This window comes from Mesoplodon bidens (genome assembly GCF_964165515.1).
Source record: "Mesoplodon bidens genome assembly, chromosome: 1".
NCBI lineage: Eukaryota > Metazoa > Chordata > Mammalia > Artiodactyla > Ziphiidae > Mesoplodon > Mesoplodon bidens.
Window position 1 is genome coordinate 222,803,188 of NC_138176.1, and position 27,536 is coordinate 222,830,723.

Sequence of the window (27,536 nt, forward strand, 5' to 3'; positions counted from 1 at the left end):
TGTGCATTTTTTTTTTTTTTTTTTGCGGTACACGGGCCTCTCACCCGCACGAACCCGCGTCCCCTCCATCGGCAGGCAGACTGTCAACCACTGCGCCACCAGGGAAGCCCATCTTTGTGCTTTTTTAATGGACTGTACTAAATGTAGTAAACTGTCTTATGATTTTATGTTATGTTTGGAAAGGGAGAAGATATCTATAAAAGTATAAACTACATGAGAATAAATTTAAAATATACTGCATAACGGACAGGTGATAAATTTATGATTTTTAAATGGAGCTGGAGTTTGGTGTGGTCCAATTTTTAAACAATAACAATTTTGCATAAGAATTCTAATAACACCAGAAAAGTCAACAGAGAGAAAAGAGTATATGCTAAAATAAAGCATGATGTAACTACAGTACCTAGCACAGAGGTAAGAGAGAAAAGCATGCTATTTACATAGGGAGAAATATATCGTATTAGCTGTGCAAACGAACCCAAATTCAGTCTACTGTTATAAACATTTTCAACTAATGAGATTAGGAATTATGAAATACGTGTTGAAAAACAGATGCATTTAAATTTTAGCTTTCTGGAGAGTATCCTGCCCTGACCATAAGAAAGCATGGTCTTTAAGATATCCTTTGACCTGGTAATTAAAAAAAAAAGTAAATTTATTTATTTATTTTTTATGTATCTGTTTTTGGCTGCATTGGGTCTTTGTTGCTGTGCGCAGGCTTTCTCTAGTTGCGGTGAGCGGGGGCTACTCTTCATTGTGGTGCACAGGCCTCTCATTGCGGTGGCTTCTCTTGTTGTGGAGCACGGGCTCTAGCCACATGGGCTTCAGTAGTTGTGACACGCGGTCTCAGTATTTGTGGCTCGTGGGCTCTAGAGCGCAGGCTCATAGTTGTGGCTCCGTGGCATGTGGGATCTTCCCAGACCAGGGCTCGAACCCGTGTCCCCTGCATTGGCAGGTGGATTCTTAACCACTGCACCACCAGGGAAGTCCCTGATCGGGTAATTTTGGATAAAATACTCAAAGGAAACAGCTCCAGAGGGGAAAAATAGAACTTACACCAGTATTTATAGTTATATGCATATAATAAGACACATTTGTATATTATTTATATATAATATATAATATTTATAAATAAATACCTATAGACATACACATATAAACACACATACACACATATATACACGTATACACACACACACACAACCAATTACATGCCCCTTTTGAGAACTGGCAGAGCAAACATTAGCAAAATGGAATAAAGTTATATGAAATGATACTAAGTCCACACGCTTAATATTTGGAAAGAGCTGCATGAAATAAATTCAGAAAGAAAAACCCCTGTGTGGTCTTTGTTTCAGAGATGCAGGGAAGCCCAAGGCTGTCGGCTGTTGTCTCAGGAACTGGATATTCTGCAGCAGAATAGATAACCTGGAGGAAATACTGACTAACTAAGGCAGTTTCAGGTGATCGGTGCTATGAAGACGATTAAGCGCTGTGGAATCGAGAAGAATTTAGGGCAGAGGGGTGATGCTCTTTTGGGGATGATGGTGCGAGGGGGAGGGTTCTGTGACGGAACCAGCCAGGTGAAGGTGGGGCTGGGGACGGAGCCCTTCCAGGGGTGGGACAGCATTTTGAAGCCTGTCAGTGCTCTTCTGGAATGAGTTGGGCATGTGTGAACCAAGAGCAAGCCATTGTGGCCAGATCGTAGGGGATAATGGTAGGTTTCCTGGATTACAACAGAATAGTTAACTTGGGAGTGACCCCAATAGCCAGGCTTTACTTTTTTTTTTTTTTTTGCGGTACGCGGGCCTCTCACTGTTGTGGCGTCTCCCGTTGCGGAGCACAGGCTCCGGACGTGCAGACTCAGCGGCCATGGCTCACGGGCCCAGCCGCTCCGCGGCATGTGGGATCTTCCCAGACCGGGGCACAAACCCGTGTCCCCTGCATCTGCAGGCGGACTCTCAACCACTGCGCCACCAGGGAAGCCCAAGGCTTTACTTTTTTATGGTTAAAACATTTTTATTGTTTAGTCGTGAAATTATGGTGAAAGTACAGAAGTATATGAACCAAGCATATGTTTTAAAGAAGAAAGATAAAGCAGATATCCGTAGACTCACCACTAGGTTATGAACTAAAATACCTTTAATCCCCTTGTAGCTGTCTGACTGTCCCCCTTCCTTGCTTCCAGTGGTAAACATCGTGTGACTTTTGAGATAATGACTTACTTGCTGTTGTGTAAGTTTGTGACCTATATGTGCAATCCAAACACAGGGTTTAGTGTAGCTTGCTTTGAACTTTATATGAAAGAGCCATGCCTCTGGTCCTTCGTGTCCGGAGCCTGTGCTCCGCAATGGGAGAGGCCACAACAGTGAGAGGCCCGCGTACCGCAAAAAAAAAAAAAAAAAAAGAGTTGGTTAAAAAAAAAAAGAGCATTTTCCAATGTAAAAATAATTTTTTGCTTTCATTCCTTGTCAGCTATAATACGACTAAAAAAGAGAAGATTGCTGCTCCTACTATCTTACCAACTTATTCAAAACAGCCCTCAGCATTCATACTGTGTATTCTTTCATGACTTGCTTCTTTCTCTCCAAATTGTGAGGTTAACCTGAGTTGATACATAGATGTATTGTTATTTTTACTTTATAACGTATGAATATAGTATAATTGAGTCATTTGTTGGTTATTGATTGGTATTTGCTTTTCCAGTGTTTGGCTATTGCTGTGGTCAGTTCTGCTCTAGAAAGTACATATCTGTAAGTACATGTGTGCAAAAGTTTATCTTGGGAATTTACCTAGAAGGTCAATTTGGAGTTGTAGGATATCATCAAACTTACTAGAAAATGCCCAAGTACTTAAAAGGGAATTATACCAGTTTTTACCCTCGCTGGCAGTATATGAGAATTTTTGTTGCTCGACATACACCAGCTCTTGAGGTTGCCAGACTTAATTTTTGCCAATCTCGTGAGTGTGTTGAGGTATGTTGAGGTTTTCTTTTCCCTTTTTAATCACTAATGGGTTTTGAGCACCTTTTCATGTGGTTTTGGGCCATTTGGATTTCCTTTACTTCTTTCTGTGAAGGGCCTTTTCAGGTGTTTTGCCCCATTTTTTATTGGCCTTTCTGCCTTACCTCAGTGATTCATAGCTGTTATTTGTACCTTTGGGGTGTGTGCTTCTCTTCACTTTTTATGTCTTTAAAATTTTAATGCAGTCAAATTGTTTAAATCTTTCTATATTAGTCTATTTATTGCTTTGTAACAAATCACCCCCACCTCTAGTGGCCTAAACAGCAGCCATTTATTTATTTCAGTTTGGACTCAGCTCACTGGGCAGTATGGTTTCATCTGGACTGCTTCCTGCATGGCGGGAAGCTCTGCTTCTGAGGGTGGGATGTCTGACCGATGGGGCAATAGGTAGGGGGCCTGGGCGACATGTCTTTCATCACCCAGCAGGCTAGTGTGGGCTTGATCACGTGGACGCCAGAGGCTTCCAAGGGAGTGGAGCATGGGCATGCAAAGGTTCTAGAGCTAGAGGCTCTGAATTAGCACAGTGTCACTTCTACCACATTCTTTGGCCGCAAGACCAGCCCGGATTCAAGGGGTGGGAAAATAGGCGCTACCTTTTACCTGAGGAGCTGCAGAGTCCCATTGAAAAGAGAAGCTCTTACAAAGGAGGGGTGGAGAATTCAGACCATGCTTGCAATCCATCACATTTTACATTATGGTTTTGCTTTTCTTCTCTACTCCAAGGGTAAGAAATTACAATCCTGTATCATCTTCTAAAAGGTTTCTGGTTTAGCTTTGGAAGAATGAAGTTTCAAAAACTGTGACAGTGGAGGATTTTCATAATGGGGGAAGATATGCGTGTGTCCGGGCAGGGAGTCTAGGGGAAATCTCTGTACCTTGTGCCCAGCTTTGCTGTGAACCTAAAACTACTCCAAAATAGAGTCTGTTAAGAAAAAGTAAAACATGAAACCAGACCACGACAGCAGCTGAAAGAGCTGGTGAGCATGATTAGAAAGTTTAAGAAGCTGGTCGAGGAGGGCATTGGGGAACCATTGTACTTAATGATTGGAGGTCAAGAGTTGGTTAAAGAGCTTCCCTGGTGGTGCAGTGGTTGAGAGTCCGCCTGCCGATTCAGGGGACACGGGTTCGTGCCCCGGTCCGGGAAGATCCCACATGCTGCGGAGCATCTGGGCCCGGGAGCCATGCCTCTGGTCCTGCGTGTCCGGAGCCTGTGCTCCGCAATTGGAGAGGCCACAACAGTGAGAGGCCCGCGTACCGCAAAAAAAAAAAAAAAAAAAAAAAAAGAGTTGGTTAAAAAAAAAAGAGCATTTTCCAATGTAAAAATAATTTTTTGCTTTCATTCCTTGTCAGCTATAATACAACGACTAAAAAAGAGAAGATTGCTGCTCCTACTATCTTACCAACTTATTCAAAACAGCCCTCATCATTCATACTGTGTGCTTCTCTTTTGTTCATATTTATTTTTTTGCGTGAATACTCTTATCAGCAATTATGGATTGTGTTTTGTTTTTTTCACCTTTTCAGTTTGCTTGACGTGAAGTTTTACTTTAACACAATCTGTCAGTATTCATTGTAGTGAGACAGGATCCATACAGGGTACAGGAGTCGGGAAGCAGCTTCTTTGAAAGTGCTTTAGACCAGAGGCAGAATTGTACCCTGGTGAGGGCATGGTTTTTGGACAAATGGCTCTGGAATACATCAGACCTTTGCTGATGTAGTACCTGTGTGACTTCGTGCCAGTTATTTAATATCTCGGAGCTTTGGCACTCCATGGTAAAATAGAGATAATCTTTATTTTATATATCTCTCAAGAGTATTGAGTAAAGTTAAAAATACACCTATTCTCTAGCATGGTGCATGGCCCATAAAATAACTGTTAGCCTGTTGTAGAAGTAGGGTTTTCCACTATTTTCTATGACTTGACAATAAAAAGGAAAAAAAATGAGGACCTGTAGGTCTTTTGCAGAATGAATTCTTTCTGCTCCTTAAGCGTGGCCTTTGGTTTCCCTTCCCGCTGCTGTTTACTATGAACACTCTTTGAATCCTCTGGCTTTCTCTGGCCAGAGTTGGACCATCAGTTAAGGGCATCTGGCTGGCTGACTTTGAGCTTTGAGACCCTTAATATTTGAAACGCTGGCAGCCAGCTGGATCTCATCCAGCCCTGGGAGTTACTATCAGGTGTGTGTGCCCCTAATAATAGCCAGAACTTTTGCATCCGGGAAGTTCTGACCTGAGTGAGTAGAGAAAGGGAAAGTGCTTCCGGGAACAATATATATATTTCTCCCGCACCTGCTCCATCCCAGAGCATTAGCATAGAAGACAAGCTACCAGAGAGTGCCCGGGTGAGATGATGGGCCCCTTGGCTGAGGAGTTGGGTTGTGTCTCCTCACAGCTCATGTGGAGGAGAGCTCTACAGCTCTGCCATCTGAGGAGGAATCAATTCCTGCGAAGCCTTGACCTGAAACAGGGACCCAAGTAATCACTCCGTCTTTCTTTCCAGGTCTTTCGGCAGCCCAGCGAAAGTTTGCTCATTCACTCAGAGACTTCAAATTTGAGTTTATCGGCGATGCAGAGACTGATGATGAACGCTGCATAGGTGCGTAAAGACCGGGCTTTGGTTGGCTTTCCTTTGCTTTGGCCATGAGATAATCATTCCTTTCTTTTTACAGATGCTTCGTTACGTGAATTTTCTAACTTTCTGAAGAATCTGGAAGAGCAGAGAGAAATTATGGTGAGTGGTGAGGTGTAAAATAACAAGTCCATCTTTAAGTGGGGTGGAAGTCTGGGTTTAGGAGGTGGTTCTGGTAGAAGTTTTGGTGCATTTGTCCGTGGATGAATAGTGCACAGTAATGGAAAGATCCCCAGATGAGGTTTGGGGAGCCTGGATTTCTAGTTCCCCGGGGGTGCCGACCATGGTGACGATCTTGGATAAGTTGCTGGACCTCTAGACCAAGGCCCTGTGTCTTCATCTGTAAAATACTGTGTTGAAGTATATCAGTGCTTTCTAGATTTTTGTTAGCCCTGGAGCAGTTGCATTTAAATCGAGTCTCATGCAGAATCTTAATATGTTAAGAAGACAAAAGCAGAAAATCTCATGGAGAGGACAGCAGGGCACAGCTGGAGCTTGCCTCAGTCTTCTGTGGATTTCCAGGCTGTGTGGAGAGGAAGAGAGCTCGAACCTGGAAGTCTTTAAAATCCCACTTTGCCTTGAGATACATGATCACAGTAGTAGTGAATAATAGCTACCCTCTGTTGAGTGCTTTCCATGTGCCGGATGCTATGTTGAGTGCATTGAGTAGATCTTATTTAACATGAGTTTTGAGGGTATTGAATAATATTTACCCACCTTTCTTAAAACTTTGTATTTCTCTCCTGATATTCATTCAACAAAGATTTACAGCAGACTCGCCATTGGATTATGACACGCTATCTATTTTCACCAGTTTTTTCAGGTTTAAAAAAAAATGACCATCTATTTTTTCTATGTTCTCGAGAATGAATACTACCTAGAATTATGTTGAAGTGTACCTGTATGAGGGGGTTCAGATGTGGTGGTAATAATATTGACTATGGCAGCTAAGATAATTAACCTTTACTCTGTGCCTGGTACTGGTCTAAGCTGTTTACCTACGTTTAAGTCATTTAATTCTCACAACAGCCTTATGAAATAGACTCTGTGATTGACCCCTAATTGACAAATGAGGAAATGGAGGTGCAACACCTTGCCCGAGATCGCATGGCAGCTGAGGGGTAGAGCCCGGTCAGGCCACAACCAGACACCCTGGGCCACCTGCCAGCGTGGCCAGCTTCCTAGATGTTGCTGCAATCTGGCTGGTGGCTGGTGGGGATTTCTAGCTGGTAGAATTGGAGTAGGAGGAAAGCACTGATTTTTGACTTAAGCATGACAGAGACCTATGGCCTCTAAAAGCTCTAGTGTAATTCACACTGCACCCTAAATTCTGACATGATTTGTGCCTATTGTAAATACCGAAGCAGGCACGTGAAGGTCCTGTGCTCCCACTAGGTTTTTTCTGGCACAAACTGACACACGTAACCCTTATTCATGTGTTCCTATAGTCACAGATTTTTCAGCTGTTTAGAGCAGTCTAAATGTGAGAGCGGATAACAGCAGTGCCATGAAGCCACCCTTCTATTGCATGAAGTGGGTGTGGACGTGTGGGTGGTAGAAGTGTGTGTTCTTAGTTTATGTTAATCGTATCAACTTTCTGTTCTCAGTCCTCCTTGATATTTAGTTGTATTTTCCTGGGATCCTGAGCATTCAGCAAATATGTATTTGATCTCCTTTTACGTTTCAGTTACCGTTTAGAATCTGAGCACACAGCCGCAAACAAAGCGAAGTCCCTGCCCTCACGGAGGTTACATTTTGGAAAGGGGAGGTGATAAATGAACAAATATATAACACATTGTCAAGTAGCAGTAAGTGCTACAAAATGAAACTGAGGGAATTCCATGGTGGTCCAGTGGTTAGGACTCTGGGCTCTCACTGCCGAGGGCCCAAGTTCAATCCCTGATCCGGGAGCTAAGAGCCCACAAGCCGTGTGGCATGGCCAAAAAAAAGAAAAAAAAAAGAAATTGAGAAGAACAGGGAGCCAGGGCACCATTACATCTAGAGTGGCGAGGGAAGGAAGGCCTTTCCAGTGGAGAACTGTGAAGGCATCCTGGTGTCTGGGGGAAGAGAGTTTCAGGCAGTGTGGTGCTGGGGTTTAGCTCTGCAGAAACACAGAGTGATATTCTGTAGTTGGGCCTCTGTATCCACGGATTCTGCATCTGCAGGTCAAAACTATTTGAAAAAAATTCCAGAAAGTTCCAAAAAGCAAAACTTGAATTTACCATGTGCTGATAACTGTTTACCTAGCATTTACATTGTGCTCACAACTATTTACATAGTATTTTCATTGTACAGGCATACCTTGTTTTGTTTTTTTTAGTTTTTTAAAAAAGATTATTTATTTTTGGCTATGTTGGGTCTTCGTTGCTGCACGCGGGCTTTCTCTAGTTGCAGCAAGTGGGGACTACTCTTCGTCGTGGTGCGTGGGCTTCTCATTGCGGTGGCTTCTCTTGTTGCGGAGCATGGGCTCTAGGCGCATGGGCTTCAATAGTTGTGGCTCGCGGACTCTAGAGCGCAGGCTCAGTAGTTGTGGCGCATGTGCTTAGTTGCTCCGTGACATGTGGGATCTTCCCAGACCAGGGCTCGAACCCGTGTCCTCTACATTGGCAGGTGGATTCTTAACCACCGCACCACCAGGGAAGCCTTCATACCTTGTTTTATTGCACTTCACTTTATTGTGCTTCGCAGATGCTATTTTTTTCATATATTGAAGGTTTGTGGCAACCCTGTGTCAAGCAAGTCTTCAGGCACCATTTTTCCAATAGCATTTGCTCACTTTTTGTCTCTGTCACATTTTGGTAGTTCTTGTTATAGTTCAAACTTTGTCATTATTATTATTATATTTGTTATGGTGGTCTGTGATCAGTGATCTTTAACGGTACTATGGCAAAGAAATCACAACTCACTGAAGGCTCAGCTGAAGGTTTGCATTTTTTAGCAATAAAGTATTTTTTTAAATTAAGGTATGTACGTTGTTTCTTAAAAACATAATGCTATTATTGCATACTTAATGAATCACAGCATAGTGAAAACAACTTGTATATACTGGGAAATCACAAAATACATGTGACTCGCTTTACTGTGACATTCGCATTATTGCAGTGATCTGGAATTGAACCTGCAATACCTCTGAAGTCTGTCTGCCTGTATTACATATTGTGAATCATCTAGAGATGATTTAAAGTATATAGGAGGGTGTGCATATGTTATATGCAAATACCATGCCATTTTATATAAGGGGCTTCAGCATCCTTGGATTTTGGTGTCCATGGGGATCCTGGAACAGTCCCCACTGGATACTGAGGGATGACTGTATTTCCCTTTCTTGTTCCTTGAGATGAGTTGACTGGAATGTGGTCTTAGCTCCAGGCTGTCTAATAAAGAAAGCATGGTTCTCAGAGCTGTTGTTAACTGACCTGTTGATTTAATCTTCAGCTATGATGGGGGTTGATGGGGTCTCTGTCTTAGGCAGAATGCGGATGACAGGGCTGGGTGTCCAGTGCTGGGCAGAAGTAGGAATAGGATGTTGTCTGTATAAGGCCACGAACGTCAGAAAGGAATGGGACAGCATGTTACAACCCATTTGTGGGAATGGCAGTTCCTGCCGGATAGCAGGAAACCATCCAAAGGCAGAAAGCAGTGGAGAGCAGTTACTACCAACCACAGAACTAACAGGACACCTAATGCTTTTTAAAAAATTATTAGTTTAACTTTTTAGTTTGGAAAATTTTGAGCATGTGCAAACAGAAAGGAAAATATGATTAAACTACATGTGCTCAATATTCGCCTTTGATAACCATTGCCACACAACCAGTCCTCTTTCTCCTATACTCCTCACCACCCCACCGCCATTGTTTTGACAGAAAGCCCAGTATTACGTCGTTTCATCCATAAATACTTCAGTACATAACTCTCAAAGATAACTCTCTTTATGGACCAAAATATACTTGTCACACCTAAAAACAAATAATAATAATTCCTTGAGATTACAAAGAATTAGGCCCTATTCATTTTTTCCCCCTGATATTCATTTACATTTTGTTTCCTCCTCATGCCTGCGTCCCGTAACAGTTGGTTTGAATCTGGATCCAAATACATTGCATTTGACTGATAAGTTTCTAAGTCCCATTTAATCTATAAGTTTTTCTTTCTCCCTTTTCCCCTTGACAGGAATTCCTGATACTCTTCCATTCATTTTAAAAGACCTTTAAAATAGCACTCTTCCTGAGTTATCATTGAGTTATAATAATACAATGAATAATAACAAAAGTGAAAAAAAAGGCGTTTAACCCATATTGACGTTATTTGGGTGTTTCTGTCTAATCTTGGTAGTCAGTGATCACTTTTCTTTTAAACCATGAAAATTGCGTGGCATCAGTATGGCTACTTTTGGTTCATGAAATAGCTTTGAACACTTAGTAGACAACAAATCTTTGATGATTTCCTCGACACCAGCCTGAAAGGTTTTTTTTGTGGCTGCATTGGGTCTTCATTGCTGTGTGCGGGCTTTCTCTAGTTGCGGTGAGCGGGGGCTTCTCTTCGTTGCGGTGCTTGGGCTTCTCATTGCGGTGGCTTCTCTTTGTTGAGGAGAACGGGCTCTAGGCACGCGGGCTTCAGTAGTTGTGGCTCATGGGCTCAGTAGTTGTGGCTCTCGGGCTCTAGAGCGCAGGCTCAGTAGTTGTGGCATATGGGCTTAGTTGCTCCGTGGCATGTGGGATCTTCCCGGACCAGGGCTCAAACCCGTGTCCCCTGCATTGGCAGGCGGATTCTTAACCACTGCACCACCAGAGAAGTCCCCAGCCTGAAACTTTTGCATAAGAAAAGATAGCTCCCTCAAGAAGTGTCCAGTGTGGCCCTGGAGAGTAACTGGTAAAAAGTGAATTAAAATATGTTATACTAAGTGCTAAACAGAAGTATAGGGTGTGGTTGCCTGGAGAGGGGAGCAGCTAAGCCTGTGCTGGTTGGGAAAGGCTTTGTGAAAGAAGGAGTATTTGAACTGGAGTTTGTGGGGCAGAGACGTGGCTTGTGGGGGGTCTTTGTATAGTTTAACAAGCTCATACCCACCAACACAGGGACAAGGAGATAAGGAAGACCTTTCAGGAGCTAAAGTGGGATGCCAGTGCTTTCTGAGAACTTTTAAAAACTCGTGTTTTCCTTAAAATTGTCACAGAGTAGCAGCATGTTAAAAGCCCACATATTGGGCTTCCCTGGTGGCGCAGTGGTTGAGAGTCCGCCTGCCGATACAGGGGACACGGGTTCGTGCCCCGGTCCGGGAAGATCCCACATGCCGCGGAGCGGCTGGGCCTGTGAGCCATGGCTGCTGAGCCTGCGCGTCCGGAGCCTGTGCTCCGCAATGGGAGAGGCCACAGCAGTGAGAAGCCCGCGTACCGCAAAAAAAAAAAAAAAAAAAAAAAGCCACATGTTAAAAAAGGCATGCAGAATGATAGCTGTAAAACAGAGGTAGAAATCTTCTAAGATTGGTTCTAAGAGTTTAACAGTGTTTGTGGTCACTTAATCTTTAACAGTGATTAGTCAGTGGCCACATGAAAATATGCTCAACGTCACTAATCATTAGAGAAATGCAAATCAAAACTACAGTGAGGTACCACCTCACACTCATCAGAATGGCCATCTTTCAGAAGTTTACAAATAACAAATGCTGGAGAGGGTGTGGAGAAAAGGGACCCTCTTACGCTGTTGGTGGGAATGTAAGTTGGTGCTGCCACTATGGAGAACAGTATGGAGGCTCCTCAAAAAAGTAGAGTGACCATATGATCCAGCAGTCCCCCTCCTGATCATATATCCAGGCAAAACTATAATTCAAAAAGATGCATGCACCCCTATATTCATAGCAACACTATTTACAATAGCTAAGGCATGGAAGCAACCTATCCAGATGAATGGATAAAGAAGATGTGGTATATGTATGTGTACACACACACACACTGGAATATTACTCAGCCATAAAAAAGAATGAAATCATGCCATTTGCAGCGACATGGATGGAATGAGAGATTAGCATACTAAGTGAAGTAAGTCAGAAAGAGAAAGACAAATACCATATGATATCACTTATATATGGAATCTAAAGTATGACATGGGAATTCCCTGGTGGTCCAGGGGTTAGTACTCTGCACTTGCATTGCAAGGGGCACAGGTTCGATCCCTTATTGGGGAACTAAGATCCTGAAAGCCATGCAAACAGAAACAGACTCATGGACAGAGAGAACAGAATTGTGGTTGCTGGGGTGGGTTGGGGGGATGGGGGAGGAATGGAGTTTGAGATTAGCAGATGCAAACTATTATATATAGAATGGATAAACAACAAGGTCCTGCTGTAGAGCACAGGGGTCTATATTCAGTTATCCTGAGATAAACCATTATGGAAAAGAATATAAAAAAGAATGTATATGTATGTATAACTGAATCACTTTTCTGTACAGCAGAAATCAACAAAACATTGTAAATCAACTCTACTTCAATTAAAAAAAGGTGATTAGTACTTCCCAAAGTCCTAAATTAAATGATGGTGCAGCATAATAATTAGACATTTATAATTAAGGCTGTCATTAAAATGTTAAAACATTTCTATAATCTGTGTTTTAGAAGGCAAAGATCAATGCCCGATATTTTTTAAAAAGCTTTCCATGTCCTGAATAAATGTTAAAATGTAGGACTTAGGGCTTTAAGGTATAAAGACATGAGTCTGGAAGCTCCACGCTTCGGAAGATGTGCTTGTTTGTTGGTCTTGAGCCACTGGCTGTATATGGTCACGTGCCTCCTCTCTACCTCAATAGGCTACATACATATGCATAGTTCAGCAAACACTGTGCCAAGCACTGTGCCAAGTGCCATCGAGACAAAGGCATCGTTCCTCCCCTTGAGTGGCGGGCTGTCTGTTGGGGAGATTGCTGAAAGCGTGCATTGTGATAACAGTTATGGGGGAATTCGGGGAAGGCGCTTTGGAGACATCATTTCTGGTCTGAGGTGACACATCAGAGTTAGCCAGGGAAGGAAAGATGGAGGTGAAGCCCCAGTTTCTTCCTTAAGGGAAAATGGATTGAATTTGAGAACGAAGGAGGAGGACTCTGTTTGCATGTCACTGCCCTGCCGTCCCCCACTAGTGTCCAGCTCTGTAGCTGTTAAAATGAAGTGTTGGAAAGCAGAGAGAAGGCCAGTCTAGGAAATCAGTGGTTCCCTCCATGCATGAAAGTCAAATTTCTATGAATGGATGTGCTGTGTCCTTGAAAAGGCCAATATTGCCTTTTTCAGGACAGTGTTTTCAGGCGAGTCATTTTTTCTGATAATATTGCCAACCTAGAGGTGGGGAGCCGGGCACCGTTAGTGACCAGGATGGCTGTGTCGCTTCCGTGCGTGTCCTCCAAGGAAAGTCCTGTGCGGTGTTTCCCTGCCAGAATTCCGGACATGTTCTCCCTGGCGTGGCAGGACATGCTGTACTTATCTGAGGTGGGCAGCTGTCCAGGAAGTTAAGGACTTTTAAAATAGTGCTGTCTTGTTCATGGTGTTCTTTTGAAAGCCCTTCATGTTGCATTTACTTCTCTTCATGCATCCTGTCATCCTGTCTTTCAGTTTTTGTCTGTTGCTGAAACGTGACTCTCAGTGTCTGAAGGTTCTGGCACATCAGGGCATTTGCGTGAGACCCCGCGGTGGAGGGAAGCTTAGGGAGGAGGGGACGCCGGGAGAGAGAAGGGAGAGCTCGCTGCCTAATGGTGCACCAAAGGTGCTTCCTCCTCCTCCAGAAGGGGCCGGGGGTGACTGAGCTGGCCAGCAGACATGGGGGGCGTCTTGTCCCCCAGCTGCATGCTTCTCCCCCTTGATCAGGAAGACCCTGTGTGTACACAGACTTTTGTTTTTGATGTGGACCATTAAAAAATATCTATATATTTATTTATTATTTACTTTTGGCTGTGTTGGGTCTTCGTTGCTGCGCGCGGGCTTTCCCTAGCTGTGGTGGGCTACTCTTCGTTGGGGTGTGCGGGCCTCTCATTTCGGTGGCTTCCCCTGTTGCGGAGCACGGGCTCAGGCATGTGGGCCTCAGTAGTTACAGCATGCGGGCTCAGTAGTTGTGGCACTTGGGCTTAGTTGCTCCGTGGCATGTGGGATCCTCCCGGGCCAGGGATCGAACCCGTGTCCCCTGCATTGGCAGACGGATTCCCAACCAGTGCGCCACCAGGGAAGCCCTATGTATACAGACTCTTTGGGCTTTTGAGACCTCTTTCTTTTTTTTTTTCTTCCCCATGTTTTTCCCCACAACGGATTTCTCTCTTGTGAAAACACTGGGCCAGGGAACACTTGCTGGGTGATTGGCCTTGAGCTTCTGTCCGGATAAAGAAAGCACTAGGCTTCTGAATCCTGAAGGCTTTTGTTAATACAGTAAGTCCCCTACATATGAACCGAGTTCCGTTCTGAGAGTGCGTTCGTAAGTCTAACAAAGTTAGCCTAGGTACCCAGCTAATGTCATTGGCTATATAGTACTGTACTGTAGTAGTAATTACAGTATTACTGTACTGTAATACTTTTCACACAAATATTGCATAAAAAACAAACACAAAAAATAAAACATTTTTTAAAATTTATTTATTTATTTATTTATGGCTGTGTTGGGTCTTCATTTCTGTGCGAGGGCTTTCTCTAGTTGCGGCAAGTGGGGGCCACTCCTCATCGCGGTGTGCGGGCCTGTCACTATCGAGTCCTCTCTTGTTGCGGAGCACAGGCTCCACACGCGCAGGCTCAGTAATTGTGGCTCATGGGGCCAGCTCCTCCGCGGCATGTGGGATCTTCCCAGACCAGGGCTCGAACCCATGTCCCCTGCATTGGCAGGCAGATTCTCAACCACTGCACCACCAGGGAAGCCCAATAAAACATTTTTAATCTTACAGTACAGTACCTTGGAAAGTACAGTAGTACAGTACAACAGCTGGCATCCAGGGGTTAGCGTGGAGTGAACAGGCAGGAAGAGTTACTGACTGGAGGAGGGAGAGGGTAGAGCTGAAGGGTCGTCAGCAACAGGAGACGGAGGGCAAGCTGCCATTTCATTCACGCCTGACGTGGATGGAACACACGTTCGCATCTTTGAAAGTTCGAAACTTGAAGGTTCGTGTGTAGGGGACTTAACTGTAGTTTAGATGCTTCCAGACAAGACACAATGGGTGTTTCTTCAGTGCTTGTCTGATTTGCTTCACTCCTTTCTCATCATTCTTTCATTTTCTCAAGGATCTTACAGAAGCATTTGGTTAAGTGATTTCTATATCTTTTGGGGGTCTTGACACTGATTTTTGTTTCAAACTTTCTCTGACTCTTTTAAAATTTCAAAAGTCCTTCATGGTGTTATTAAAATAATATTTGTTGGTTACAATGAGCTAAATATCTTTTATCTCTGGGGAGGAATTTTTATGATATTCTTTCTTTAGTACACCCTAGGGCAGTGGTTCTCAGAGCTGCGTCCCTGGACTAGCAGCAGCAGCATCACCTGGGAACTTGCTAGAAATGCAACTTCTTGGGCGCCACCCGAGACCTACTGAATCAGGAACTCTGGGGTGGGGCCCATCAGGCTGTGTTTCAATAAGCCCTCCAGGTTATTGTGCAACCTGCTGAAAGCAGAACCACTGGCCTAGGGTGCAAGTGAAATCTCCACTGGCTTTCATCCTAGTCTTGTAGCTAGATCTGTCTGAAAGTTGGAAACACTATAAATGGCTTTTTGATGACTTTATGCTTTCCAGGATGTTAAAGTAGTCTTCAAGACCCTAAGCTTTTACTTGTCGTTTCCAAAGGGTTTTGGACTATATTAGTTTATTATAAAGGAACAGGTTTCTGCTGTTCGGAATTTTAACGTGCCTTAATTTGTGTTTAACATTGCTTACGAGTTCCTATAGTGTGATGAGTATCTAAGGTATTAACTGCCATTGGAAAGATTGTGCCTTTAGTGTTATCTAATTATATGGTATATCAAACCTACTTTAATCAGTTCTTTTACAGATAAAGTGACACATTTTTTTTTATGCAGAATTCTCTTGGCAGGCACATTCAGCTGGGAAAGAATATCCCTTGAACTTATAAAAACATTTCTCAGTTTAGTTGAAAAACTGTCAGTGTTCTAAATTTTTTTTAAACCTTTTTTTTTTTTTTTTTTGGCTGCGTGCAGCTTGTGGGATCTTAGTTCCCTGACCAGAGATCCAACCTGGGCCCACAGCAGTGAAAGCATGGAGTCCTAACCACTGGATCGCCAGGGAATTTCCCCCTGTCAGTGATGGAAATTCATGAAGAACTTTTCTCCTTGGAACTGACCTTTACAACTTGACAACACTGTTTTTCTTGTAAATTCATTATAATTCAGTCAGATGCAGATGTTCTTGTGAAACCTGTTCTTCAGGAATGCACCTTTTGAGAGTTGGATCTTTTTCTGACCTAGAATCCTCTGGAGGTTACAATCAAGGCTAACTCAAATCAGACTTCTGTCATGAGTGCACGTGTCACAGGCAGGAGGCCTGGGCTCCTTGCTGACCCTTTCGCTTGAGGCCTTGCCTCCTGACTCAGTGTCCTCGCCATGGGTGACTCACTGTCATCTGTGGCCTCGCAGCCTTGTCATCGTCAGATGCTCCTTCCCTACTGAAACTCACGTTTCCTGTGTTTCAGCCTCTTGGGCTTCTTCTCTGTTTCTGGGGAATCAGCTAGCTCTTGCCAGAAACTAGTCAATACTGACATGAAAGAGTGAGAGCAGGCGTGGGCTCCTGCTGTTTACTCCCCCACCTCCAACAGGGGGCACCAGAATGTAACCAGTCCGCTCAGTCAGCTCTCATCCAGAGGCCTGGTTCCCTTAGTGGGAATTAGTTCAGCTGAATCCACAGTTTCATGAGGAAAATATTTTCATTCAGATCCTGTCGTGAAATACTCAAAGGTGTGGCCTAGGCTCCTAAAACAAAATGCTGAGGGGGAACTTAGGGAAACTTAGCTTTAACCCCTTCAATGAAAAAAAAAGGGGGGGGCGGGAACAGGAACAGTGAGGTGGAGGGATTTGATCTACATCACAAAATAAGTTAGTGACAGAGATGAGAAGAGAATCTTTCTCCTATCTCCTGGTCCTTACCTTTAGCTCCTCGAGACTTAATACCCTCCCCTCCACCTTAGAATATGGGTGAGGTGAATGTGTATCCCCCAGGCAGCAGTCAGGAGGAAACGTGAATTTGGTGGTTAATTCTCCTGGCCTGTTTGGACAGCTGTAGCCCCTCACTACTTCAATCAACAAACCACTTAAGGACCGCTGAAGGAAGAAATTATGAACCCCGATGGTGGATGGAAGACCTGCCCTTGAGACCTTCTGGATGGGTCAAGGGAGTGCCAGTATTAGTACCTAAAGAGTGGGTGCCAGTATCTTGGAAGAAAATCCCAGCTACCATAGTGGAGCACCCCTGAAAGAAACGATGCAGCTCCAAGATTCTTGATGGCACAGAGGAAGAAATGTGTGGGGAAAACCAGATATTGGTGACTGAGCTGAAAAGTGATTTGGAAGAGTTGGACTCTGAAAAAGCTTTAGAAATATCTGAAATATATTTTGCTTATTGTCTTTTTAAAAATGTGTACACAAGAGGGATATGTGATGAAAATATATCTAACTTCCAAAAGAGCTTTTTCGGTAAATATAAAAGCTCTTAGAGTTAAGATAGTAAATGAAGATGTCATCATCAGCATTTTTTTAATAGTATGTAAAAACATAGAGTGTCTTAGTATTAGTGGCATGTTAGATTTAATGAATCACAGTACTGCAGTGGTGATGGGAATTGTCAGAGGTCCAGGGGAGGACTAGTGGCCATGATAGTGTAGTGGAAAGAATATAGATCTTGGAAGCAGTGGCAGCCATGAGGCACCCCCGAGATCTCCCACTTCAGGGAGTGGAATCGACCATTGGGCCCAGCTGCTGTAAGGTTCCATCGCTGCTTTAGTGTGAAGGCCATGGGTCCCAAGTCTGCCCCCAGCCAGTGAGTGAGCACAGCAGGGGTACTAAAGCAGGCTCATTCCTGGGGACTCTGGAGTCCTCTGACAGGCAGCCTTGGCTCGAGTAGTCCCTGATGGTCTGGTCAGACTTTTGCTAGAACCGCACTGCCGTCTAACATGTATCCACCCCACCTTCCTTCTCCCACCTTGTCTCCTTCCCCTGGGGCCAGACCTGCATTGCTTGGCTCTTCCAGCCTCCCCTGGCTCCCTCTCCCTTTTCTCTCATAGACGTTTCCCCTAATAAATTTCTTGTATTTCGAACCCTGTCTTGGTGTCTGCTTTTTAGAGGACCTGGTCTAATCCGGACATAGACTGTTCTGAAGGAGAGAGAACGTGTCCATACAGGAGACTCAACGTGGGCCTTCACTGTGACTACGGTGACTTATCACCAGCAGCAGGAAATGTTGCATTGATCCAGAAATGCTGTTCTTTATACTATCTAAATTCGTGAGAGAATCCCACTTCGTTCATAAAACAAATATGTTTGAATGCCCATTATGAGCTGGGCAGGGTTCTAGCCCCTGAGGATACAGTGAGGACTTAGGCCCTCTTCCAGGATGAGGTGCTTAGCGCGTGGCTGCGTAGCAGAACGAGCTATCGAGGGCCTTTCTGCCGCAGGCCCTCCCTCTTCCCTCTTGGCCACTCAAGGAGCCCAGGCCTCACAGAAGCACTGGAGAGCTCGTCTCTTTGTTGTTGGTCAGAAGTGTAGGTGTTCTCTTCTGAATAGCTCTCCTTTCTACTTCTGTCTCTGTCTGTCTTGTATTTTCTTTCTTTTTAATTTTTATCGGAGTATAGTTGATTTACAATGTTGTGTTAGTTTCAGGTATACAGCAGAGTGAATCGGTTATACATATACATATATCCACTTTTTAAAAATTCTTTTCCCATGTAGGCCATTATAGAGTATTGAATAGAGTTTGTCTCATATTTTCTTGATTCAGTAGTTTATTGCCTTCTTATTCATGAGGTTCCATTTCTACCTGTGCCCCTGAGTTAATACCATTCACCTCAGAAATTAACATTTTCTTATTTAAAGCTACAAAACCACCAAATTTCCAGTTCTCTCATGTTGCTTTTACAGCTTTCTGACAGGCTTATCTTTTACTCCGGTGGGGTTTTATTCCTTCTCATGATGTTCTGCCCAAGTATTTATTTTGTCTAAAAAATACAAGCCAGGTCTTTATGTCCCTCAGGCACAGAGGAAATGAGGCTCAAGGTTAAATATCCGCACATCCTTATTAGGTTAACTCACTCCTAATAAACCCAATAGCTTTTGCTTGAAGATTCTCGATTTTTCCTAAGTATGTTTTAAAACAACGCCAAAAACCTTTACTGGTGGGGTCTTTTTGATTTAAATAATCTGAGTAAAATTGGTACTTTTTTTCGATTAATGTCCTTCAAAACGGATGCTCCCCTCTCCCCCCGCGAACGCCAAGATATTTGTAGAAGATAGGCATTAAGTGAATCTTAAAATTTTGTGATACAATGACCTAACATCTTTTTTGAGAGCTAGGTCATGGCCAAACCTCGAGGGAATTAACTCAGAGCAGAAGTTGTCAGACCTTGAGCTCAAATCCTCTTGTTTTGTTAGGTGTCAAGCTATTCAGAGTTTAGGATTGAAAGTTGATAGAAACTTGGGAGTTTTTATTCTTGGAGTGTCTGAATGAAAGCATAAGTGTGGTAAGTGAAGTCATGAATCTGGACTATATGTCAGTATTTTACAAATTATGGTTCCTAGGCTTTTCAGTGAAATTGCCTTGGTCTGAAAGAATCAGACATTCAAGGAGCCATTTCATATTAATTGGCTCCTAATTTTCAGGTGTAAACTCTGCAGAATTAATGTGCAGTCCCTCTGCACCTGTGTCCTATTTAGAGCTTTGTGTACAGGTTCATTAAGACGCTCTCCAGTTCTTGTGAGTTTGAGCTATTAGTACTATAAAATTTAATTTCATTTGTACATTAATTTTTTTCTACCAGGAGGGATCAGCGTAGCCTGTGCTGTGCTTAAAAATAAAATATCATCCATCCAAAAATAAATATCATTATTTATTTTGAAGTTAAAATTGCTTCTAGCATGATATCCTCTTCTTTGTTTTACTAAGTTGTGTTAAGTAGACAGAGAGCAGGTATTATCCTTCTTTATCGTTGAGAATATGCAGGCAACAAAAGAGAATTATTTTTCCGATGGTCTAAAAATAGAACTAGTTAGGACAAAGGCCAAGTGAGAAAATGTTGGCCTTCTATTTGTCCCTGCAGCAGGGTTCTTTTAGAAAAAACCAGTTGTGAAACTTTTTCATTTTTTACCAACATTAGAGCCTTTTTTTAAAAAAAGTGAGAGGACACTATTCTTCATTTAAATTTCCCTTTAAGATTTGAGCCTAGATTGATGGGGGAAGGTATAGCACAGGGAGAGACTGGTTAGATGGAGAAAAAGGTAGCAAAGGATGCATGTGGATGGGGAGTAATCTCATTAATTAAAGTGAATTGCTTTAATCAGGAGAAAAATCTTGTTTAGGAATACTGAGAAGGATAGTACTGAAATCAGTGTGACAAGATTGTTTAAGGTTCTGAAATTTAAAAATATTAATCTGGATTCTCAGTTGCATGGTCTGAACAGAAAGGGAGTTTATTAAAGAATATTAGGTAGCTTACAGTATCTTTATCAGTTTTTGGGAACCGGGAATGATGCTGAGAGTCGCACTGCAGAGCTGGTCTTGGAGAAGACAGTCACCACTGTTGCCACCAGGTGTGTAGAACAATAGTGTGCACCAGGCAACACCACTGCCCCTGGTGGTTGTTGGTGGAACTGCTGCATCTGGAAGGAATAGTTGCTACCACCCACCAGAATCTCTGTTCACTGTTTTTTTTAAGCACTAGCTTCCAAATCAAATTCTTGAGTGGGAGCATCTGATTAGTGGAACTCTGGCCAGGTGCCAGGACCTCATGCAAGATGGCAGGGAAAGCAAGTGTCTGTGATTTTCAGCTTTTTCAGAAGGTGGCTTTTGCCCTATTTGGGAGGAGAATTCCTCAAACATAGGAAGGGGTTTCAACTACCAGGTAGCCAAAAGGGCAGATATACACGACCTATAATGTCTATGCCTGATTGTAAGGCAACACCATTTTCCCATGAAAAGATTAAACAAAAAGTTTTTGGATAGCTTGAACTTACACACTTCTAGGTATGCATTTATGTGTCTGCTAGATAATCAGATGTGTATTTTCATTATTTAGTTGATTAAATGTGTGTCAGTATTTAAAAATTAAATTATCAATGTATACTTCAGGAATATTTTCCCCATTTATTTCATGAAAAAGTTATTCCAACTCTTGACGACTTTGACATTAGTGTGTTTATCATGGACACATTCAGAATTTTTCAGCACAGCTTTCCTTGTGGCCACATCCGTCTGAGTTCTTTGAGATTCAGCCCCTTTTAAAATATTTTTCTGATGCTTTCATTGGCAATTTTATCTCAAGTCACAGGTACCCCCTTAGAGCACATTTGGACAGTCTTACTTAAAAAAAATTATCCCTGAGATGTATTTTTATGACTTTCTTTTTTAAAAAATTTACTTTATTGAAGTCTAGTTGATTTACAACGTTGTGTTAATTTCTGCTGTACAGCAAAGTGATTCAGTTATACATATATGTACATTCATGACTTTCTTAATGCAACTACTTAGCTTGTTTTTTTTTTTTTTTTTTTTTTCAGTATGCGGGCCTCTCACTGTTGTGGCCTCTCCCGTTGCGGAGCACAGGCTCCGGACGCTCAGGCCCAGTGGCCATGGCTCACGGGCCCAGCCGCTCCGCGGCACATGGGATCCTCCCAGACCGGGGCACGAACCCGTATCCCCTGCATCGGCAGGCGGACTCTCAACCACTGCGCCACCAGGGAGGCCCAACTTAGCTTGTTTTTTTAGAGCATTTTTTATGATATTACTGACCATTTAAAAGTGTTCAGTAATATTACTGACTTATTTGAGGTCATCTCCTGAATGATAAATAAATCTCTTAAATTTATTAGCTTCCCCTTGTGTTTGTAACCCAGACCTGTTTGTGAGCTCTAAGCAGCTGAAACTAGATGTGACTGGGGCCATTTTAGGCTAAGATTCCTCAAACAATTCTTTGTTCTTCAAAATAATGGGGAGTGCACTCCTTCAGGAGAGTGTAAGAATTATTATATAGGGCTAAGTCCCTTTTTTCCTAAGGGACAAGTTTGGGAAAAATATTCCTTATGTTCAGATATGTATGAGGGTTCCTTGACATCCTTTCTCAAGGTTCTGCTTCAAGGAAAAATAAGAAATATGTCTTTGCTGAATGGTTTCTTTGCTGCTGTTCTTGATGTTAGAATTGGAAAGTCGAGTTTTCGCTTCAGTCTAATGAAATGGGAAGTCTCTGGATGGTCATGGGAGAAAATTGTGGAAATTCTCCTTTGCTCTCAGATTATGCATTCCTTTGGGGTCAAGAACACATGGAATCCAGGCTTAAAATAACGAGGGCCGTGGGGAATGGACATATAATTCCTTCTGTTTCATTAGACTCGGCCTGTCCTTCTTAGTGCTGAGTGATTAGGAAGGCAGGATGTCGTGCTTCTGCTGGTTTATTCATTGTCTGACCTGGACTGAGACTTGAAAAAAATGACTAAAGATGTCCTAGGATGCAGTTCTGCCTTTGTTGCCTTTTAACTGAATATGGGTTTCTGGTCCTAAGCCCCATTCTCTTTAGAATGTATCAATATATCAGAACTTAACCTTTGATCTCAAACGTGAGGGAAATTTAAAGTACCGGCAGTGGTTTTGTGTCCCCCCCCACCCCGCCCTGGTAGAGTCTGATTCTCTTCCGGTCAGCTAGTATTGTCAAGAGATTCTCAGCTTTGGCTTAAACTGTAGGGGCAGGTAAAGATATTACCCTATCTTTTCTTTCCTTTTTAGACATTTAAGCTCTCATATCCAAATGTCTTACAAAAAGGGGTTTCAGACGCTACCAGTGGGAAAAATCTAATCCTTCAGACTGTTATATAATAAGCTTGTTCTTTTACTTTGGATTGTGAAGTTTTGATGGATTCTGTGGTTTGCCATCATACGGCAACATTGAAATGTCGTTTGCGTTTCTGCCTCTCCCAACCCATGTGGAATCCCAGAACCAGAGAGATGGGTAGGACCTCAGAGGTTTCCTTGGCCAACTTCCTCTCCGTGCAGGAATCTGTGACTCTGTCTCTGGACGCCCTGTCACTTGCTTCTACTTGTTGATATGGAAGGAGCGGTGGGTGGGGAGGTGTCACATTACCTTGCTGGGTCCATTGTAATTTGTACTGAATTCCTCTTGATGGCGAACCCAAACCTGCTCTGTAGCTTCTCCTCCTTAGACCTGGTTTTGTCCTTTTCAAGCAAATCAAAATGATTTTTCCTTCTCTCATGTGGTACCCTTTTAAATATTTGAAGACAGCTTTCATCATTTTCCCTCTAAATGTTCTCTTCCTCCCCGATCTCATTAAACACCTCTGATTTTTTTTTTTTTTTTTTGCGGTACACGGGCCTCTCACTGTTGTGGCCTCTCCCGTTGCGGAGCACAGGCTCTGGACGCGCAGGCTCAGCGGCCATGGCTCATGGGCCCAGCTGCTCCGCGGCACGTGGGATCTTCCTGGACCGGGGCACGAACCCGTGTCCCCTGCACCGGCAGGCGGACTCTCAACCACTGCACCACCAGGGAAGCCCTGATTTTTTTTTTTTGAAACCTGTTCCTTCTAAACATTTTTAGCGTTCTCATCTCACATTCCTGCTTTGCCTCAGTTAGAGAATGTCTCTCTTAAAATATGGTGACCATACTGTCAAGATAGGTTCTAATTTTACAGGACACAGTTGTATAGTTACCTTGTTTGGATTTGAACAATATATGTAACCTATATATGTGTTCATTATCTTCTAGGACAATTTAACTACTTTAGTTCATGCTGAACTTTCAGTTAACTCAAATTTTTAGGGGCTACGGCCCCTGTTAAAGTCCACTATTAAATTCCCATGAGCTGTTGTTAAGATACCTTTTACACTTGAGCATTTGCCTTTCAAGACTGAAACCTGGTTGATGGCTTATCTCAGGGAAATTCTGTGGCACCACTTTTGAATTCTTTTTAGGTCGAGAGCTACTTGAGCTGTGATTCTCTCATGCAGCATTCAACCTTCCCTCCCAACTTTTGGTGCCTTGCAAATGTACATTTAAAAAAATATACAAACGTATAAGAGTAAGAAGAACATCTTATGCTGAGATTCTCAAGATAATTCTCTCAGGCAGGGTTGAGTCAACCATGGCCCATGGGCCAAACCCACCTCACCTATTTTATAAATGAAATTTTGATGGACCACAGCTATACTCATTGATACACTATGTATGACTGCTTTTGTGTTGAAATAGCAGAGTTGAGTAGTTGGAACCTGAGGCTGTATGACTCAAAGCCTAAATTATTTACTACCTGGCCTTCTGTAGAAAAAGTTGGCTGACCCCTGTTCTAAAGTGAGACCAACTGATTCATTAACATGTTTTATGTTCATGTAGATACAAGACTATCCAAAACTCTTTCCAAGGCGCATTAGCAAGGCTTCTTATGACTTTTTTTTTTTGTGGCTGGTTCAAGTATTTTATGGGAAAAATATAGTTATATAGTCTTATATGTGTGGTTATAAAAAAATTACATTCTAAATTTGCTTTCTCTCTAAATTATTTGATTGCTTTTTAATGTGTTAGTATTTGAAAGCTCTTCTCCATACTATTACTGTAGCTGTCTCTTTCAAATTTGGAAACTTTCCCCACCAGAAATTGTCTTAGAGTTTTAGGTGCAGTCCCTAAAGTTGGTATGCATTTATCTCTGGGAAAGAAGAGTCATGTTTTGGCATTAGAAAACTTCCATACACTTATTACTAGCAAATATTATATAGCACTTCTGTGAACTTATAAAAGGAACTGAGAGATTTCATGGAGTCTCTATTTTGAGAAAAAGAAGAAAACCATCTTTGTTGTTCAATCTACATTGCCTTACTCTGAAGCATTTACCAGCTACTTCATGATTTTGTCCTTGAATAGAAGCCTAGGGTTCAATTGAGAAGTTACATAATCAGCCTTTCTTAAAGAAGGAAAATGATAATTTTAAATAAAAAATTAAAAAAATGAAAACATTTTTTATTAAAGAATTGCATTATAATGGTGCCTGTCACAACTACTGTTTTCTTTGTTTTGGAAATAGGCTTATTGACCTGCCAATGGTAAGGTGGAAACTCCTTATATTTTTTGTCTACACTAGTGCTAGCCCTTGGAAGTCAGACAAATATTGCATCAAACTCTCCAAGTGAAGGACAAATATAAAATTGCTCATGTGGAATCTTTGTGTCCTGGTCCTTTTGTGAATGACAGTGTTTACTCCAGAGTATGGAGTTTCAGGGTTTGAATTTTAAAAGGTCTTCGTGTACCCATGTTGTTGATGCCCACATCTAGCCCTGACTGAGCATCTCTGGGTCCTGTTCTGATGGCCACTGGAGCCCATCGGATCTCGTCCACCTCCTCCCCTGCCTCCTGACTACTTCAGGGGCTTTAGTGATGCTGAATTGTTGGTACTTCCGTGCACTGGAAATGCTGTTTTCCCCTCTCTCATGGAGGGCCTTTCTTTTACTCTTATCCTTGGCCTGGAGAACTCCTGTACCCTGTTTCAGGCTCAGGTCTGCATTATCCCCTCAGGAAGTCTTCCCTCACCCAGGCAGCTTCCTGTTCTCACCCACACTGTGAACACCACATCATGTTACGCTGATGGGCTCTTTTTTTTTTTTGTGGTATGCGGGCCTCTCACTGTTGTGGCCTCTCCCGTTGCGGAGCACAGGCTCCTGACGCGCAGGCTCAGTGGCCACGGCTCACGGGCCCAGCCACTCCGCAGCATGTGGGATCTTCCCGGACCGGGGCACGAACCCGTGTTCCCTGCATCGGCAGGCGGACTCTCAACCACTGCGCCACCAGGGAAGCCCCATTGTCTTCTTTTGATTCTGTCCTTTGTGGCCGTCCTTTTGAAGAAGGGTCATTCCCACAAATGTCCTCACCTTTTATTTATAAACCAACTCCAGTCTGGCCCTTTCTCCCTCCCCTCCATGGATATTGCTGAGATCTCTTTCATTCTTTAATTTCTCTGCAGCTCACACAGTTAAACCCCTGTCTTGCTTCATCCAGCCTCCATGGACGATCATATGTGGTTTTATTCAGGACCACTAGTAGGCTAGGTCCAGATGTGGATGCCTAGGAGATGATGCTGGTCTAAGGGAAGTGAGCTTTAAATTATTTTGAGATGTTGTGTGTCAGTTGGATCACCTTGAAAATGTACGGCAGAGCCTCTCATCTGCTTTCCCAGGTGGACCCTGGGGCATTCCATATTGTTTCGAGCCGTCAGGATTCCTGGCATGTGCTGCTGTGTCCCTGCTCTGCTCTTTGGTTTGCCCTTGTTGCAGGTCACATGGCCTACAATAGGAAGAGGATAAAATTATCGTATTTTGAAGATGATCCCTTGCCATTGACTAGTGATGGCCCTTAATTCTGTCTGTTGCCTCAACCCTTTGACACCTAAGTAACAAATTGTCAGGGCTGGAGTGAATGAAGTCCAGTGGCCGGCCTGAGGAAGAGAGTGTAAGCAAGCTCTGGGCATCTCGAGTGTGGACAGGATCATTTTTTTTGAGGATTCCGCATCTCACTGGATGAATGGTCTCTTTGGGAGAAACCCTTCCATAATGAAATACTGCAAAGGAGCCTAGGGTTAAATGGAGAATCCTTTCCTGTTGTAAGTCACTTATTTTTTTCTGTAATTTTAAGCTTGGATTTTTGGGGGCCTTTTTTGTAACAAGAGGTATGGCACGTTGTTGTCAAGTGTTTTGAGGTTTGCTTTTCTATTCTGAATCCTTCTGGAGATGGTGAGAACACTACTACTCACCAGCATATTGTGGTTAAATGCATTCTCCTTAGGTAAATATTCCCTTCTATGTGCATTTTCAGCATTGTTTGTTGTAGATTCTTTTTTTATTTTTATTAAAAAATTTTAAATCGAAGTATAGTTGATGTACAGTATTATGTAAGTTACAGGTGTGCAATATAGTGATTCACAATTTTTTTAACGTCTTTATTGGAGTATAATTGCTTTACAATGGAGTGTTAGATTCTGTTTATAACAAAGTGCATCAGCTATACATAAACATATATCCCCATATCTCCTCCCTCTTGTGTCTCCCTCCCACCTTCCCTCTCCCACCCCTCTAGGTGGTCACAAAGCACCGAGCTGATCTCCCTGTGCTATATAGCTGCTTCCCACTAGCCATCTATTTTATATTTGGTAGTGTATATATGTCCATGCCACTCTCTCACTTCGTCCCAGCTTATGCTTCCCCCTACCCGTGTCCTCATGTCCATTCTCTACGTCTGTGTCTTTATTCCTGTCCTGCCCCTAGGTTCTTCAGAGCCTTTTTTTTTAAATTCCATATATGTGTGTTAGCATATGGTATTTGTTTTTCTCTTTCTGACTTACTTCACACTGTATGACAGACTCTAGGTTCATCCACCTCACTACAAATAACTCAATTTCGTTTCTTTTGATGGCTGACTAATATTCCATTGTATATATGGACCACATCTTCTTTATCTGTTCATCTGTTGATGGACACTTAGGTTGCTTCCATTTCCTGGCTATTGTAAATAGAGCTGCAATGAACATTGTGGTACGTGACTCTTTTTGAATTATGGTTTTCTCAGGGTATATGCCCAGTAGTGGGATTGCTGGGTCATATGGTAGTTCTATTTGTAGTTTTGTAAGGAACGTCCGTACTGTTCTCCATAGTGGCTGTATCAATTCTCATTCCCAC

The 27,536-nt window shown here is 42.8% G+C and overlaps 1 protein-coding gene across 2 annotated transcripts in view; it reads left to right on the top strand.

The window, feature by feature from the left end:
• Positions 1-27,536, top strand: part of ARHGAP10 (Rho GTPase activating protein 10) — a 333,769-nt gene that overhangs the window by 78,498 nt on the left and 227,735 nt on the right. For both annotated transcript variants that reach the window (XM_081245305.1, XM_081245304.1), the window contains exons 2-3: positions 5,524-5,619; positions 5,693-5,754. In XM_081245305.1, the coding sequence (XP_081101431.1) occupies positions 5,524-5,619; positions 5,693-5,754 (158 nt within the window). The remainder of the gene's footprint in view (positions 1-5,523; positions 5,620-5,692; positions 5,755-27,536) is intronic.